At 24.1% G+C, this 14,051-nt stretch overlaps 2 protein-coding genes across 2 annotated transcripts; one reads left to right on the forward strand and one right to left on the reverse strand.

Annotated features, from left to right (window-relative positions):
• Positions 1-3,181: 3,181 nt before the first annotated feature.
• Positions 3,182-6,463, forward strand: PMUG01_12050500 (transcription factor with AP2 domain(s), putative; the record flags this gene model as incomplete). Its single annotated transcript, XM_029006725.1, has 1 exon — positions 3,182-6,463. The coding sequence occupies one exon, from the start codon at positions 3,182-3,184 to the stop codon at positions 6,461-6,463; it is 3,282 nt and encodes a 1,093-aa protein (XP_028863185.1).
• Positions 6,464-8,648: 2,185 nt separating this feature from the next.
• On the reverse strand, positions 8,649-12,818 carry RPN2 (26S proteasome regulatory subunit RPN2, putative; the record flags this gene model as incomplete). Its single annotated transcript, XM_029006726.1, has 3 exons — positions 8,649-8,748; positions 8,880-9,007; positions 9,219-12,818. The coding sequence occupies 3 exons, from the start codon at positions 12,816-12,818 to the stop codon at positions 8,649-8,651; spliced, it is 3,828 nt and encodes a 1,275-aa protein (XP_028863186.1).
• Between the last annotated feature and the right edge of the window lie 1,233 nt (positions 12,819-14,051).

Below are 14,051 nucleotides of genomic sequence, written 5' to 3' on the forward strand. Positions count from 1 at the left end.
ATATATATTGATGTTTAAAATAATGTAGAAACTTCATTTGAAAAAAAATTATTTTATAGAGAGAAATAATGGCAGATGTAATTCACTTTATTAAAATATTATTAATGCATTTTTGTATATAAATATATTGTTGAATTCAAAAATAATAAGGCTATACTACAAAATTAATAATTTTACATGCTGTTTTTTTTTTTTTTTTTTTGCATGATTAATTAATAACAGATATTTTTACTGAATAAAATATTACTTAAATGCAATTTTTACATGTTCACGAAAAGCTGTAACTTTTTGTGCATAATACATATTATTATATATGTTTTCTTATGTTTCATTAAAGCACATTTTATGTAATATTATATATATATAAAACATATATGTAGTATGTTTTTTTTTTTTTTTTTTTTTTTTTTTTTTTTGTATTAATATTACAAGTACATTTGTATGTGTATGTATATAGTATGTATGTATATTTATATATTCTATTTAAGTACATGTAAGTAAACATATAAATGACATACACTGATGTATGTATTTATAAATGATATATATGTACATATGTATATTATAAGCTTATATTACCTATATATGTTACATGTATATAATATGTATAATATATGTGAAGTTGTAAAGTACTATTTATAAAACATTCTTATGTACATCAGTTGCTATGCTAACATGAATATTATTAGCTTCATATTATGTATATGAGCGCGTTGAATAATTTTTTATTTATAAAGAATACTACATGTATGTATGTAGGTATGTATGTATGTAGGTATGTGTGTATGTAAGTATGTATGTATGTAGGTAGGTATGTATGTAGGTATGTATGTATTTATGTATGTATGTATTTATGTATGTATGTATGTATATATATTAGTAAAATAAATTGAAATATTTCAAAGGTAAAAAAAGAAAATAAAAAAAAAAAAAATACGATTGATTAAATTATATGCCAATAATATGGTGAATTAATTGCAAATATGTGTTTTATTTAACATTTTTTCATTTTTGAATGCAGAAACGTAATAAAGCAATGAAAACAACATAAATAAAATATAAGAAAATAAATATATTATATATATCTGCTTATAGCAATAGTATTGTATACACGTAGTATAGGTACACGTATGTACGTATATGTATATATAAAGAAATATATGTGTGTAAATGAGTTATAATATTTTTTAATAATTTTTTAATGCATATTAATTATTTTATTCATTTCCATATTAACAAGGCATTTTTTTGTTCTTGACATATTTAAATTTTTTCTTTTTTAAAATATATTTTTATGTATTATATAAAAAAAAGAAGAAAAGATTAATAACACAATGGCGCATTAATTTTTTTGTTTTTCATATATATGCATCACGACTATTATATTTTTTTAAAATTAAGCAAAATAGATGATATTAAAAAAAATATATATATGAATTTTACATATTACATATATATAATAATAAATACATCCATATTGATGTAAAATGTGAATTTGATTATTTAGAAATATAGATATATGTAAAATACTTGGCAGTATATTTTATATGGTAATTATAGGCAACAATATATATATACATAAATTTACATTTCCCTTTTTATTTATTTTTTTTAGACATAGTATTTTTTTTTTAAATGAGGTATAACTTTTAAAAAATTTAGTTGTAGCGTTTTTAAAGAAATATATGCTGCAAAGTTGCATTTTATTCTATTTTGTTCGGCTGAAATTTCTACGTAATATAAGTGCGCATATGTATAAATATATATTATATACCCATTACATATTCATAACAATGTATTTTAATTTTTATGTAATTTGTACGATATAATATTTTACATAAGAAATAGAGCTCATCATGTGAGGATATTTTAATTTATTACTTTATTATATTTGATTTAATTTATTTTTTTATTAAAATAAATTTTTGAAATTTATTATCAGGTGGTTCTTTTGTATTATTAATATAGAGGGGGTTATAAATATATATAAACACATGCATAATGCGCAAATGTTACAGTTGTTAACTATATCTTATGCAAGTGTGTAACATAATTCGATAATATTACCTTTTTTTAATTTTTATTGAAATTTACATTTAATTTTTTTTTTTTATTTTTTATTTTTATATAAATATTTTTTTGAAATATTCATAGAAAAACATATTTTTTTTTTTAAATACATGATTTAATATTTTTTTTTTTTTTTATGCATATATAATTAAAAGGGAGCCATTCATAAGAGAATATATTTGTTAAACATACATGTTTATTCAAATATGTAAATGTATATATACAATATACATATTTCTTTTCTTTTCTTTTCTTTTCTTTTTTTTTATTATTAATTATATTTGTAAAATATACTTTTAAAGTTACACTTATTAACATGTTAGGATAAGATATTCAAGGAGAAACATATTTATTATATGCGTAAAATATATATTGTATATATATGTATATTGCATATATTTGTATTGTATATACGTATATTGTATATATTTGTATTGCATATATTTATATTATATATATGTATTATGTATATATTTAAAACTTGTTAATTTTCAAAAGAACATATGTATTTATATATTATTAATTTATGTGCATTTTTATTTTGCATATTGATTTTTTTTTTTTTTTTTTTTTTTTTCATTAATATAATTATATTGGTTATTTTCATTTTTCTTTTCTTTTTTTTGATTTAAATACACGTAGGTGTAACAGTGTATACATGTTATATATAGTACATTGTATAGAGTGATTTATAGTTTAGATTACAGTATAATATATTTATATATGTGTATACATACATACCATACATATGCGAATGTGCATATATTTGTTTTATAAACTTATGGCTAGAAAAAAGTTACCTTTATTTCTTTTCCTCTTTTTAATTTAAAACATATGCCATTTATTTATATTTATCAATATTACTCTCCTTTGCATTATATATCTTTCTCTCTGCCTCTCTTTTTTTTTCTTTTTTTTTTTTTTTCCATTCCCCTCCTTTCTTTTTCGTTTTTTTTTTTTTTTTTTTTTTTTTTTGAATTACAACAGAAAAGATATACATTATCTTTTTTGTAGAAAATTAAGAATATCTTGAAAGTTACACAAATCAACATCTCTCTCTTTTGTAATGTGTACACAATTTTTAACACTTCTAGTGGCGATAAGATAAAAGATGGATGAAAATACAAATACGGAGCTAAATTTTAACTCCTTAATTTTACCACTTGATGGTAAGAGCACGCATCATAGCATTAACAGTGTTAGTAATAATAACAGTAACAATGGGAACAATAAGGGCAATAATAATAATAATAATTTAAATAGTACTACTACTATGAATTTGAGTACTAATATAAGTAATAATATGAGCGAGAGTGTGAATAATAATTTGAACAGTAGTATGAGCAGTAGTATGGGAAATAATATAGGAACTAATATGGGCAGTAATATGAGCCATCATTTGAGCAATAATATGAGCAATAATATGAGCAATAATATGAGTCATAATATTAGTAATAATATAAATAGTAATTTAAATAATAATATAAATAGTAATTTAAATAATAATATAAATAGTAATTTAAATAATAATATAAATAACAATGTAAAAACAAATATGAACAGTAATGTAAACATCAATTTGAACAACAATGTGAACAACAGTATAAACAGTAACATAAACAAAAACGTAAACAATGGCATAAACAGTAGTATGAACAATAATAACAGTAATAATAGTATTAACAATATAAGCAGGGGGGGAGGTGTTGAAAATGGTGGACTGAATAACACAGCTGGACCAGTTCCACCAATGGAACCTGTAGTAGTAGAAGTGAAAAAGAAAGTGGGTAGACCAAAAGGAGCGGTATCAGCAAATAAGATAATAAAAAAAGAAGAAAAGGTTTCTACGTCATCTTCAGGCTATCCAGGAGTTAGTTGGAATAAACGAATGTGTGCATGGTTAGCTTTTTTTTATGATGGTGCATCAAGAAGAAGTAGAACATTTCATCCAAAACATTTCAATATGGATAAGGAAAAGGCTAGATTAGCAGCTGTAGATTTTATGAAAACATTAGAAAATAATGGAAGAAAAAAATTAACAAAGAATAAAGCAGGAAGAAATAAAACGAAACATTTAAATAATGATCATTTGGCAGCATTACATAATAGTGATGTTGCTAATAGTTTGAATACCTTAAATTCAAATAACAATAATTTACAAATGCAATTAATGTCAATGAATCCAGGATTTTACATGCAAAATATAAATAGAAATTTTAATATGTCAAGTATGTCAGCTAATGAGAGAAATAATTTAAATAATACTTTTAATTCGTTAAATAATAATTCTAGTATGAATAATTTAACCAAAAATATGCAAGAGCAAAATGCTTTATATATTCACAATAGTAATAACTCGTTATTTAATAATAATATGCATTTAATTAATAACACGAATAATAACTTAAATTGTAATAATAGTAATAATAATAATAATAATAATAGTAACAATGGTAATACCAACTTGCATTATTTGAATGATCTAATTTTTCATTCAAATTTGCTTCAAGGAGCAGCAGCAGGTGGTAGTAACGTTTCATTTCATGACAGAAATATGAATAATAGCGCAAACGACTTGTTAAATTTAGAGGAAAATTTGGGATTGCAGAAAAAAGAAGTTGAAGGTTTAATGAATGCTTTATTTAGACAAAATTATAATATGAATCTAAATATGTCAAGTATTGATAAGCATTTTATGCAAAACAGTACGAGTAATAATAATAATAATAATGCTAGTAATAATAATGGTATAAGTAATAATAATAATAATAATAATAATAGTAACAACCATCAGGTTATGAATACATCTCCATCACATAGTGGTGGTGGAAATAGTAACAATAGTGGTAACGGTAACAACTCCATTAACAACAATAATAGTGTAAATAATAAGAGTACATCAAATTCTATTAACAATAATTCTTCGCAGAATGCGCACATGTATATTTCAAATCATAAAAATGATGCATTTGATAATAACAGTAATAGTAATATTAATAGTAATATTAATAGTAATATTAATAGTAATATTAATAGTAATATTAATAATGGTATTAATAATAGTATTAATAATAGTATTAATAATAGTATTAATAATAGTATTAATAATAATAATAATAACGAATCTAATAATAATAACAACCCATCTAACTTATCCAGTTTTTATGATTATAATTTTGACATATATAGAGGGAATTTATCCCCCCATTTACTTGATATGGTAAATAGAATGAACAATGATTTAAAGGAGGGGAAAAATTTAGATAATCTAAATGATGATATAAATGATTTAAATTTCCGTTTACATGAAAACTCAGCATGGATAAATCAACTAAGACATTCCCATAATAATTTATGTAACAATTTAAATAACAATCATTGTGATTTATGTGATACTAACGTTTCACCAGATCATAATAATAGTAATAACTTAAAAAATCAAATAGAAATAAACAAAAGAAAGAAATCAGGTAGTTCTATCCCTGTGAATAATAGAAAAAATGAATTGCTTGATGAAAATAATAATAATAATAATAATTGTAATAATAATAATAATAATAATTGTAATAATAATGCTAATAATAACTGTAATAATAATAATACTAATACTTTTGATATGAATAATTTACCATGTAATTGTCCTGCACAGTTAAGAAACCAGAAAAACCATAATCTTTTTTGCATGTTTTACAATCATTCAAATACACCTCCCCCAAATGATAATTCTTATAATTATTTACCTTGGAATAATGCTTCTTCAAATAATAATATTATGAATAACATGGAAAAGAGTGAAAAGTTAGTGGATAACACAAATGGTAATAATAACACGAACAGTACTAATACAAACAATAATAGTCGAAATGTAGGTGATGCAAATAACGTTATTTGTATATCTACAAATAATAATAATAATCCAAATAATGCTCTTCAGCAAAATGCAAAAATTTTATCTCATACCTTAGATATGAATCAAAAACGGAGTTCTCACACGTCTCAGTATTCTACAAACCCAAATATACAAGACATTCAAAAACAATTACACTTTCAAAATCAGCAAAATATGAATACTCCTGAATTGCACAATCCTATGCAAATAGTAAAGCAAGGTAGTGGTAATAATTACCAGCAAAAAAATATGAACAATAATAATAATACGAAAAAAAAAGGACCCAAAGAAGGCAGAAAAACATTATCAGGAGCACCGCATGATCTAAGTATGCAACATCATCAGCCATCCTCCAAGAAAAGCTCAGTTTCTTCCAATTTTATTGAACATAATAATTTATGTACAAAATTAAATAGTATAATCAATTTTGAATGGATTAGCTCAGATTTAAAGTTACATCAAAATGGAAATAAACAAGGTTCATTTGATGAAAATGATACTTGAGAAAAGAAATCTTCATCCCATTTTGTGATGCAAAATTTTGATAAAAACGATATATTTTATGCGCGTCCGTCCAGTGTATATATTGGCGGAAGATTATGCATTATTATGTATTGGTACCTGATACATTTTTAATAGGCTGCACTGGAAAAAAATACATTAAAATTATATACCACCAAGAAATAAAAAAAAATTTATAATGATGGATGAACAAGTTAGATCAATATATATATATATATATATATATATATATATGATATAATTAAATCCATTTATAATAGCCCTACTTTTTAATGAATTATATTGAAATTAAAAATTTTATTATAATAAAAAAAAAAACAAAAAAAGTATTCTTTCTTTTTTTGGATTTTAATATTTTTTTTTTTAAATCAAAATATATAATTATACAAATATATTATTACACATATATGTTTCAGTTATTTATTTTACTTTTATTTTATGATAAATTCATTATAATGTTTTTTTATGTTTATTTATATTAAATTCAAAAAAACTAATCAAACGCTTATGCTTGTATACTATGTATGTATTCAGGCCTATATATACGTACGCGTATCCACACGCGCACACGGTTCTACATAGGTATATGACTATCTCTTTCCTTAATATATATATGCATATTTATATACGAATATATATACATATATATACTTACTTGTACATATACATTCACATGTGTGCACTATGTATTTATGCAATTTTTTTAATTTATTAAAATATTTAGTTTTTTAATTATTTATATTCAATTTTTTTTTTTTTTTTTTTTTTTTTTTTTTTTTTTATTAATGTGAATTTAATGTTATGATATTTTTATAATTACAACATTTAATTATTATGTAAAAATTAAAGATATTTTAAAAAAAGAAAAACCAAAAAATAAAATTTAAGTGTTTCCTGAAATTAATGACATGAGAGCAAATTGTTGTTTGCTTATAAGCTACTATGGATATATCTTTTAACGTAAATGCGTAATTCAACATGTTATGTGGTTTATATATATATTATTATTATTTTTTTTTTTTGTCTTTATATTATTTTTGTTATATATTTGCAGTGTAATATATATAATACTACAAAAATTATATTTTTAAAATGAACATTGTTATGTTTTATATTTTCCTATGAATTTGTTTAAAATATGTAAAAATAGTATTCAAGTCGAATTTTGAAATGAGAAGTAGACATTTCTTTTTTTTATTTTTGAATAATTACCTGATAAGTGAATTGTGATACTTTAAGGAAAAGCGTATTCTTTTAGTAAAAAATAAAAGAAAAACAACAGAACTGTAACAATGTATTATAATGGTACAAAATTTATTAAAGCAATACAAGCATTTGCTTGTTCTGTTTGTGAACATTTCGAAAAAAGGTCGCTTAATCATATTGAGAAAATGCTTAAATTATTAACATACTTAAAGAAACAAATAAGGAGATTTTATTGTTAATAATACTATGTTCTCAAGATTTGTAATTTTTTTTTTTTTTTTAATAAAACTATATAAATTACGTTAAAACTGTTTTTGAAAAAAAAAAATAAAATTTTTTTTTAAGTTATAAAATATATACTTTTATAATTAAAGGCTACTTAAATACAACACACATATTTCAGAGTGTTATATTAATTATTATGAAATATTTTTTTTTTTTTATAAAAATACTTGTCTTTTCTATAATGCATAAATATCGTTCTGCGTACATACATACGCTCTCTATATATATACAAAGTACACATTTATGCTATATATATTTATAGGAAATTGTAAGTTTTAGCACATGCATAAATACGCACATTCTTTATTTTAATTTTATTATTATGGCTTCATATATAACCTCATATTATCTTACAGAACTTGAAAAATAATCTTTTGTGTTTTGGAGCTATGTAGAAAAAAAAATTATTAATGAATGTTGTACTGTACGTAAAATACGCGCATAAATGTTTAGCTTGTTAAAAGGATAATATATAAACATTCGTGTAAATATGTACGTATATGAATATATATATATATATATATGTCCACATACACATATACATCAATATATACGTATACATATAAGTATATATATATGTGTACGACAAATGGTGTGATCCATTAAAACGCATTTACAATGAAAATTGAAAGAAAATAAAAGGGGAGCTGAGGAAAGGGGGAAAAAAAAAAAAAAATTAATTTTCTTCTTTCCACACAAAAGGCTCAAAAGGAGGAGCTTCCTTCTTGCTATTATTCTCAAGGTTTAATTCTATAAAGTCGGATGGTTCTGATGGCCTATACATATAATCAAAAAGATGATGCATATGCACATATATATATATGACGGAATATGTACTGATAAAAGATAATGTGTGGAATGTTACGATTATTCTATTTTATCTTTTTATATAATTATTAATAATTACGCTGTATCTATAAGCATAATAAAGCCCGATTTTCGTGTTGGAAGAATAGGTTTGAATCTATCACTGGGTAGGTACTCAATAAACTTTTCTTGCATTTTTATAACTCTACACGGGTTTTTCATATCAACCTGTCAATGCAAAAATATTATATATACAACGTAATGTATATGCGATATATATGTGTTACACATATGTTACATATGTGTTATATAAATATTTGTATGTATATTCACAATATATACACATGCACATATACGTAGATACACACGCAAATTACAATCATATATGTATTTGTATATGCTAACACACACACACGTAATAGTTTCTTCTCCTTCTTACGTTATTATTAGTGGATGACGATATACTAGTATTTTTACTTTTACTGTCAGGTTTCTTAATTTTTTGTAGATGTGCAAAATTATTTGAATCATTTGCCTGTTCGTTCGTATTTTCGTCATTTGCACTACCTTCAATGCTTTCTGCATGAGATACATGACTAGACTGACCTACTGTAGCTGCTGTACTTAAAATTTCTAAATTTTTCATAGATTTTCCATCAGATAAAACAGAACTATTGTCGTCTTGTGCTGTTTTTTCCTTTGTTAATTTGTTATCACTTTTTTGTTTCTTCAATTTCAATGTTTTTCTCTTGGCAGTTGTAGATAAGACTGCTGTGACTGTTTCTTTTTTTTCTTGCGTTTTTTCCTTACTTAAAAAAGAAGGATAGTCAAAAGTATGATTTTTACAAGTAGATATAACACTAAAGTTTTTAGGAACTTTCAAATCTTCTGTAAGGCCAATTAAACAAGTAGGTAAAAAGGTTAAGCTTATCATATGTATTAAAGGAAACCAATACCATAATTGACTAAACAGGCAAAAACCAACAGCTGACTGCGGTCTTATAATATTAGCTCTTCTTGTAAAAAACGTAGAAACAGCATTTCTTCCACATATATCTAATAAGCCAGCACCTACAATAGCTCCAAATTTTGCCATAATATCTTCGTGTTTATCTGATAAAATTTTCATAATTTCATCTTTATATTTTTTAAAATTAGGATTAACATGTTCATTTGATTGTTGAAAAATTAATCCTAATGATATGAAAGCACTCTGCCTAACAAAATCGGTTGTATCTGTTAATAACGGCATTAACATATCTATTGCTTCTTCATTTCCTGATGCTGCACATGCAATACCTAACGCTAGAGCAGCACCATAACGTACATGTGGATTATAGCTTTCAATTAATAAATTTAAAAACATGGGTACTTGTGAAGGGGTATTACATAATACAAAACCTAATGCAATAACAGCTGCTCTTCTAACATCATCACTTACGTCTGAAACAGAAAAATGTAATAATTTCTTTATTATATGTTTATTATAATTTGATAAACCACAGTATGCTAAAGCGATAGTAAACATACCTCCATATCTTATAATAGCATCTTTATCATTTATTAATTCTTCAATTAATGCATCTGCTTCTTTTTCCTTTTGAAACATAACAAATCCTAAACTTATACTACATGCTCTTGTTATCTTTTCATGTTGCGTATCATGTGCATATGCCAACAATTCATCTACACATTTTTCATCTCCACTCCCTAATTTTAACAATCCAATGGCATAAGCAGCACTTTCACCTGCTACTGCAGAATCAGAATACATAACTGCTTTTAACTCATCATAAACTAAATCATCATCACTTTCTCCTAAGCAAACTAAACCTAACCCTAAGCAACAACCATGTTGTAATACTTCATCATTCACATTTAATTTTAATTGAGCTAATAAATAATTTTTTACCTTCTTATCATTAGTATTATTACAGGCATGTATTAAACCAAGAGCATATAAGGAACCCCCCTCTGAATATACACCACTTGGTGAAATACCTACGTTTAAATTGTTTGCTATCTGTCGGGTTACATCGTTGTATGGTAAATGAGATGAAAGAACAATGAAAGACTCATTTACATGTCCTTTATATACAACTCCTAAAGAAGCAGTGGCTGAAAATTTAGCCCAGTTAATTGCTTTTGATAACCACTCAATATTTGAACGTAAGAAAACGTCACATGTAGTGCCTGTTTGCATTAATGCATGTGCTATTACAATTCCATGATGTGTTATACTACTTCTAGAATCTACAGCATTCTTATAACTATCTAATAATATTAAATCAGCATGATTGTTACGATGCAAGAATTCGATATATAAATTTATGGTTACTTTTCCAGTTAATATATAAACTAATATTTTTATTTTATCATATAATTTATGTTTTTCATGTACGTACATGAATACATCATCATCAGATGATTTATTTTTATCTTCCTTTTTCGATTCGCTGTTCTTATCATTGTCTGTATTCTCTTTTTCCAATTCCTCCTCCTGTACTTTTTCATTCTCTATCGTTTCGTTCACACTATTTTCTTGATTTTGCAAAGGAGTTGTATTATCACCAATATTATTATTTTTATTTTTACTATCATCAACAACAGCCGAAGTTGCAACGGCATCGGCATGAGCATTATCTTTTCTTTCACTCTGATCCCCATTTGCATGCTGTTCAACTAAAATATTGTCATTCGTAATAATTGTATCTTTTTTCAATTCATTGAATGAAATAGTACTATAATTTTCCTCTCCGTAATAGTACGTTTTATTTTTCATAAGAATTTCTTTTATTTGTCTTAAAATATTTTTTAAAAATTTTCTATTTTCTAAATCTACTAAATCGAAAGATATTTGATATGCCATCAAATGATAATTATGTAACAGATTTAATAATATCTCTGCAACTTTTACATAATCATTTACATAAAATAAACATTTACATAAATTAATATATTCGTTTTTCAATTCTTCTTCATCCATGGAAAGATAAATTTTTACTAAAAGTTTAAAAAAATCTCTTCTAAATTTTTTAGTAGTATTAATATGTCTTTCATTAGAAATAGAATGCTGTAATATTTCTATTTTATTTGGAGAATTTAAAATGATATATTCTACTTTATCCAAACGTCTGGCATCTAAAGCAACCCCTAACGCTTCTTTCACGCTATTATTTTTTATACATATTTCTAACATCTCATCAACAAATTGCTCCATTTTTTTATTTATATCATTATTTAAATCCAAATTAAAAATGTCCTTATCATTTATACCTTTATTGGTATTACTGTTATTATGATAACTACTAATATTGTTGTCAAAATTATTATACAGGCTAAAGTTGCTTCTACTGTATGTATTGTCATCATCCACATTGTTATAATTAACATTGGTATTGTACGCGTTACTAGCAATAAAAGAAGCTCCACTATTTCCATTATTAATGGTAAGGTTACTTTTACCGCTATTATTATGAACGGGAACATGATTACTATTATTATTATTATTAACATTATTAACATTATTAACATTATTAACATTATTAACATTATTATTATTGTTGTTATTGTTACTACTGTTGTAACCACTAATGTTGTTGTATCCATTAATATTGTCATTATCGCAATAATCGTCATTGCTAAAATCCTCACCTTCATAATCCCTTTCCCTAATTTCTACGTATTTCTCAATACATTTAGCCAACATTGTTTCAACATATTGCGATTTTTCATTTATATTAAACAATTTACCTGAACACAGTGCATATTTTAAAGCTTCTGGGTATTTTTCTAAATGAAAATAAACCTTACTGGCAACTAAATTGGCTAGCTCTCGACCTACAAAATTCTGATCTTCACATAATTCCTCAATTTTAAAAATATGGTCAGCTAATTCAGGCCAGTATATATCAACAATAGCATTCAACTTTTCCAAACCAAATATTTTTAAACTAGTTTCTTCCTCGTTCAATAGTGCTATCACTCCTGAGGCTGATGTGACAATATCACTTTTGTGCAGGTTTCTCTCAAAATCCATCTTGTCGTTTTGTTTTGTTTTGTTTTGTTTAATAAAATAATTTTTTTTTTCAGGGGGATAAATAACACATATATACAAATGTATAGGTCGCTATTACTACTGGGGTGTTTTGTGTAATATATGTGTGTATATACCTATTTATGTAGGTATACATCCATATACATGTACATATGTATATATATATAAGCACACATGTACATATAGATACGCACGAATGTAAATCTAGGTACGCACGAATGTAAATATAGGTACGCACGAATGTAAATATAGATACGCACGAATGTAAATATAGGTACGCACGAATGTAAATATAGGTACGCACGAATGTAAATATAGGTATGCACGAATGTAAATATAGGTACGCACGAATGTAAATATAGGTATGCACGAATGTATATATAGATATTCACGTATGTAAATACGTGTATACATGAATGTATATAAGGATTCACCGATGTATATATATGTGTATATATACGTATATTTGTGTTATGCGTTTTATATACTGCTATGCGTTATTTATTATATATAATGCATGGTGTATAATTTTTATATGTTCACATGTGCTTCACTCATGAACCTGTTTATTTTCGCTTTCTTTTTTCATTTAATATAAACTATCACAAAAGCAGTTAATTAAATTTGCGCTCTCATTAATCAGTTTTTTCCTTTACCCCTTCAATCATAATATAATAAATGTAACATATAATGCATTTATTTACTATATTATAAAAATTACATAAGAACTATAAATTTGTTCAATCTAGAAATAAAAAGAAATATTTTTCACTTTGAAATTAAACTTTCAGTTTCTTAATTTCTTTCATTACTTTTTCATTTTGTAATTTTTTTTCGTTTTATTTTCATAGTGAGAGATGAACATATTTTTTGGCCTTTATCTTATGTTTGCTAAATTACGTACGCTCCTTTCTTGTACTATATTATTTTTACATATTTATAATAAAATAAATTATATTTTGAATTTATAATTTTGAATTTATAATTTTTTTTATGTATATTCGTATGAATGTACGCATAATATATTACACATGAATGAAATGGTTACGTATATAATACACTTTGACGTGAACGTATTAAATTTTTTTTTTTGCTTTTCAGAAAATTCGTTAGTAATTTTTTTTAATTTTTTTAAATTATGAAATACCTTTACACAGTAAAAAGAAGAAAACGAAATAATGCGTTATAAACTATGAAATCGTGTAAATAGATTCC

This window comes from Plasmodium malariae (genome assembly GCF_900090045.1).
Source record: "Plasmodium malariae genome assembly, chromosome: 12".
NCBI classification, from domain to species: Eukaryota; Apicomplexa; class Aconoidasida; order Haemosporida; family Plasmodiidae; genus Plasmodium; species Plasmodium malariae.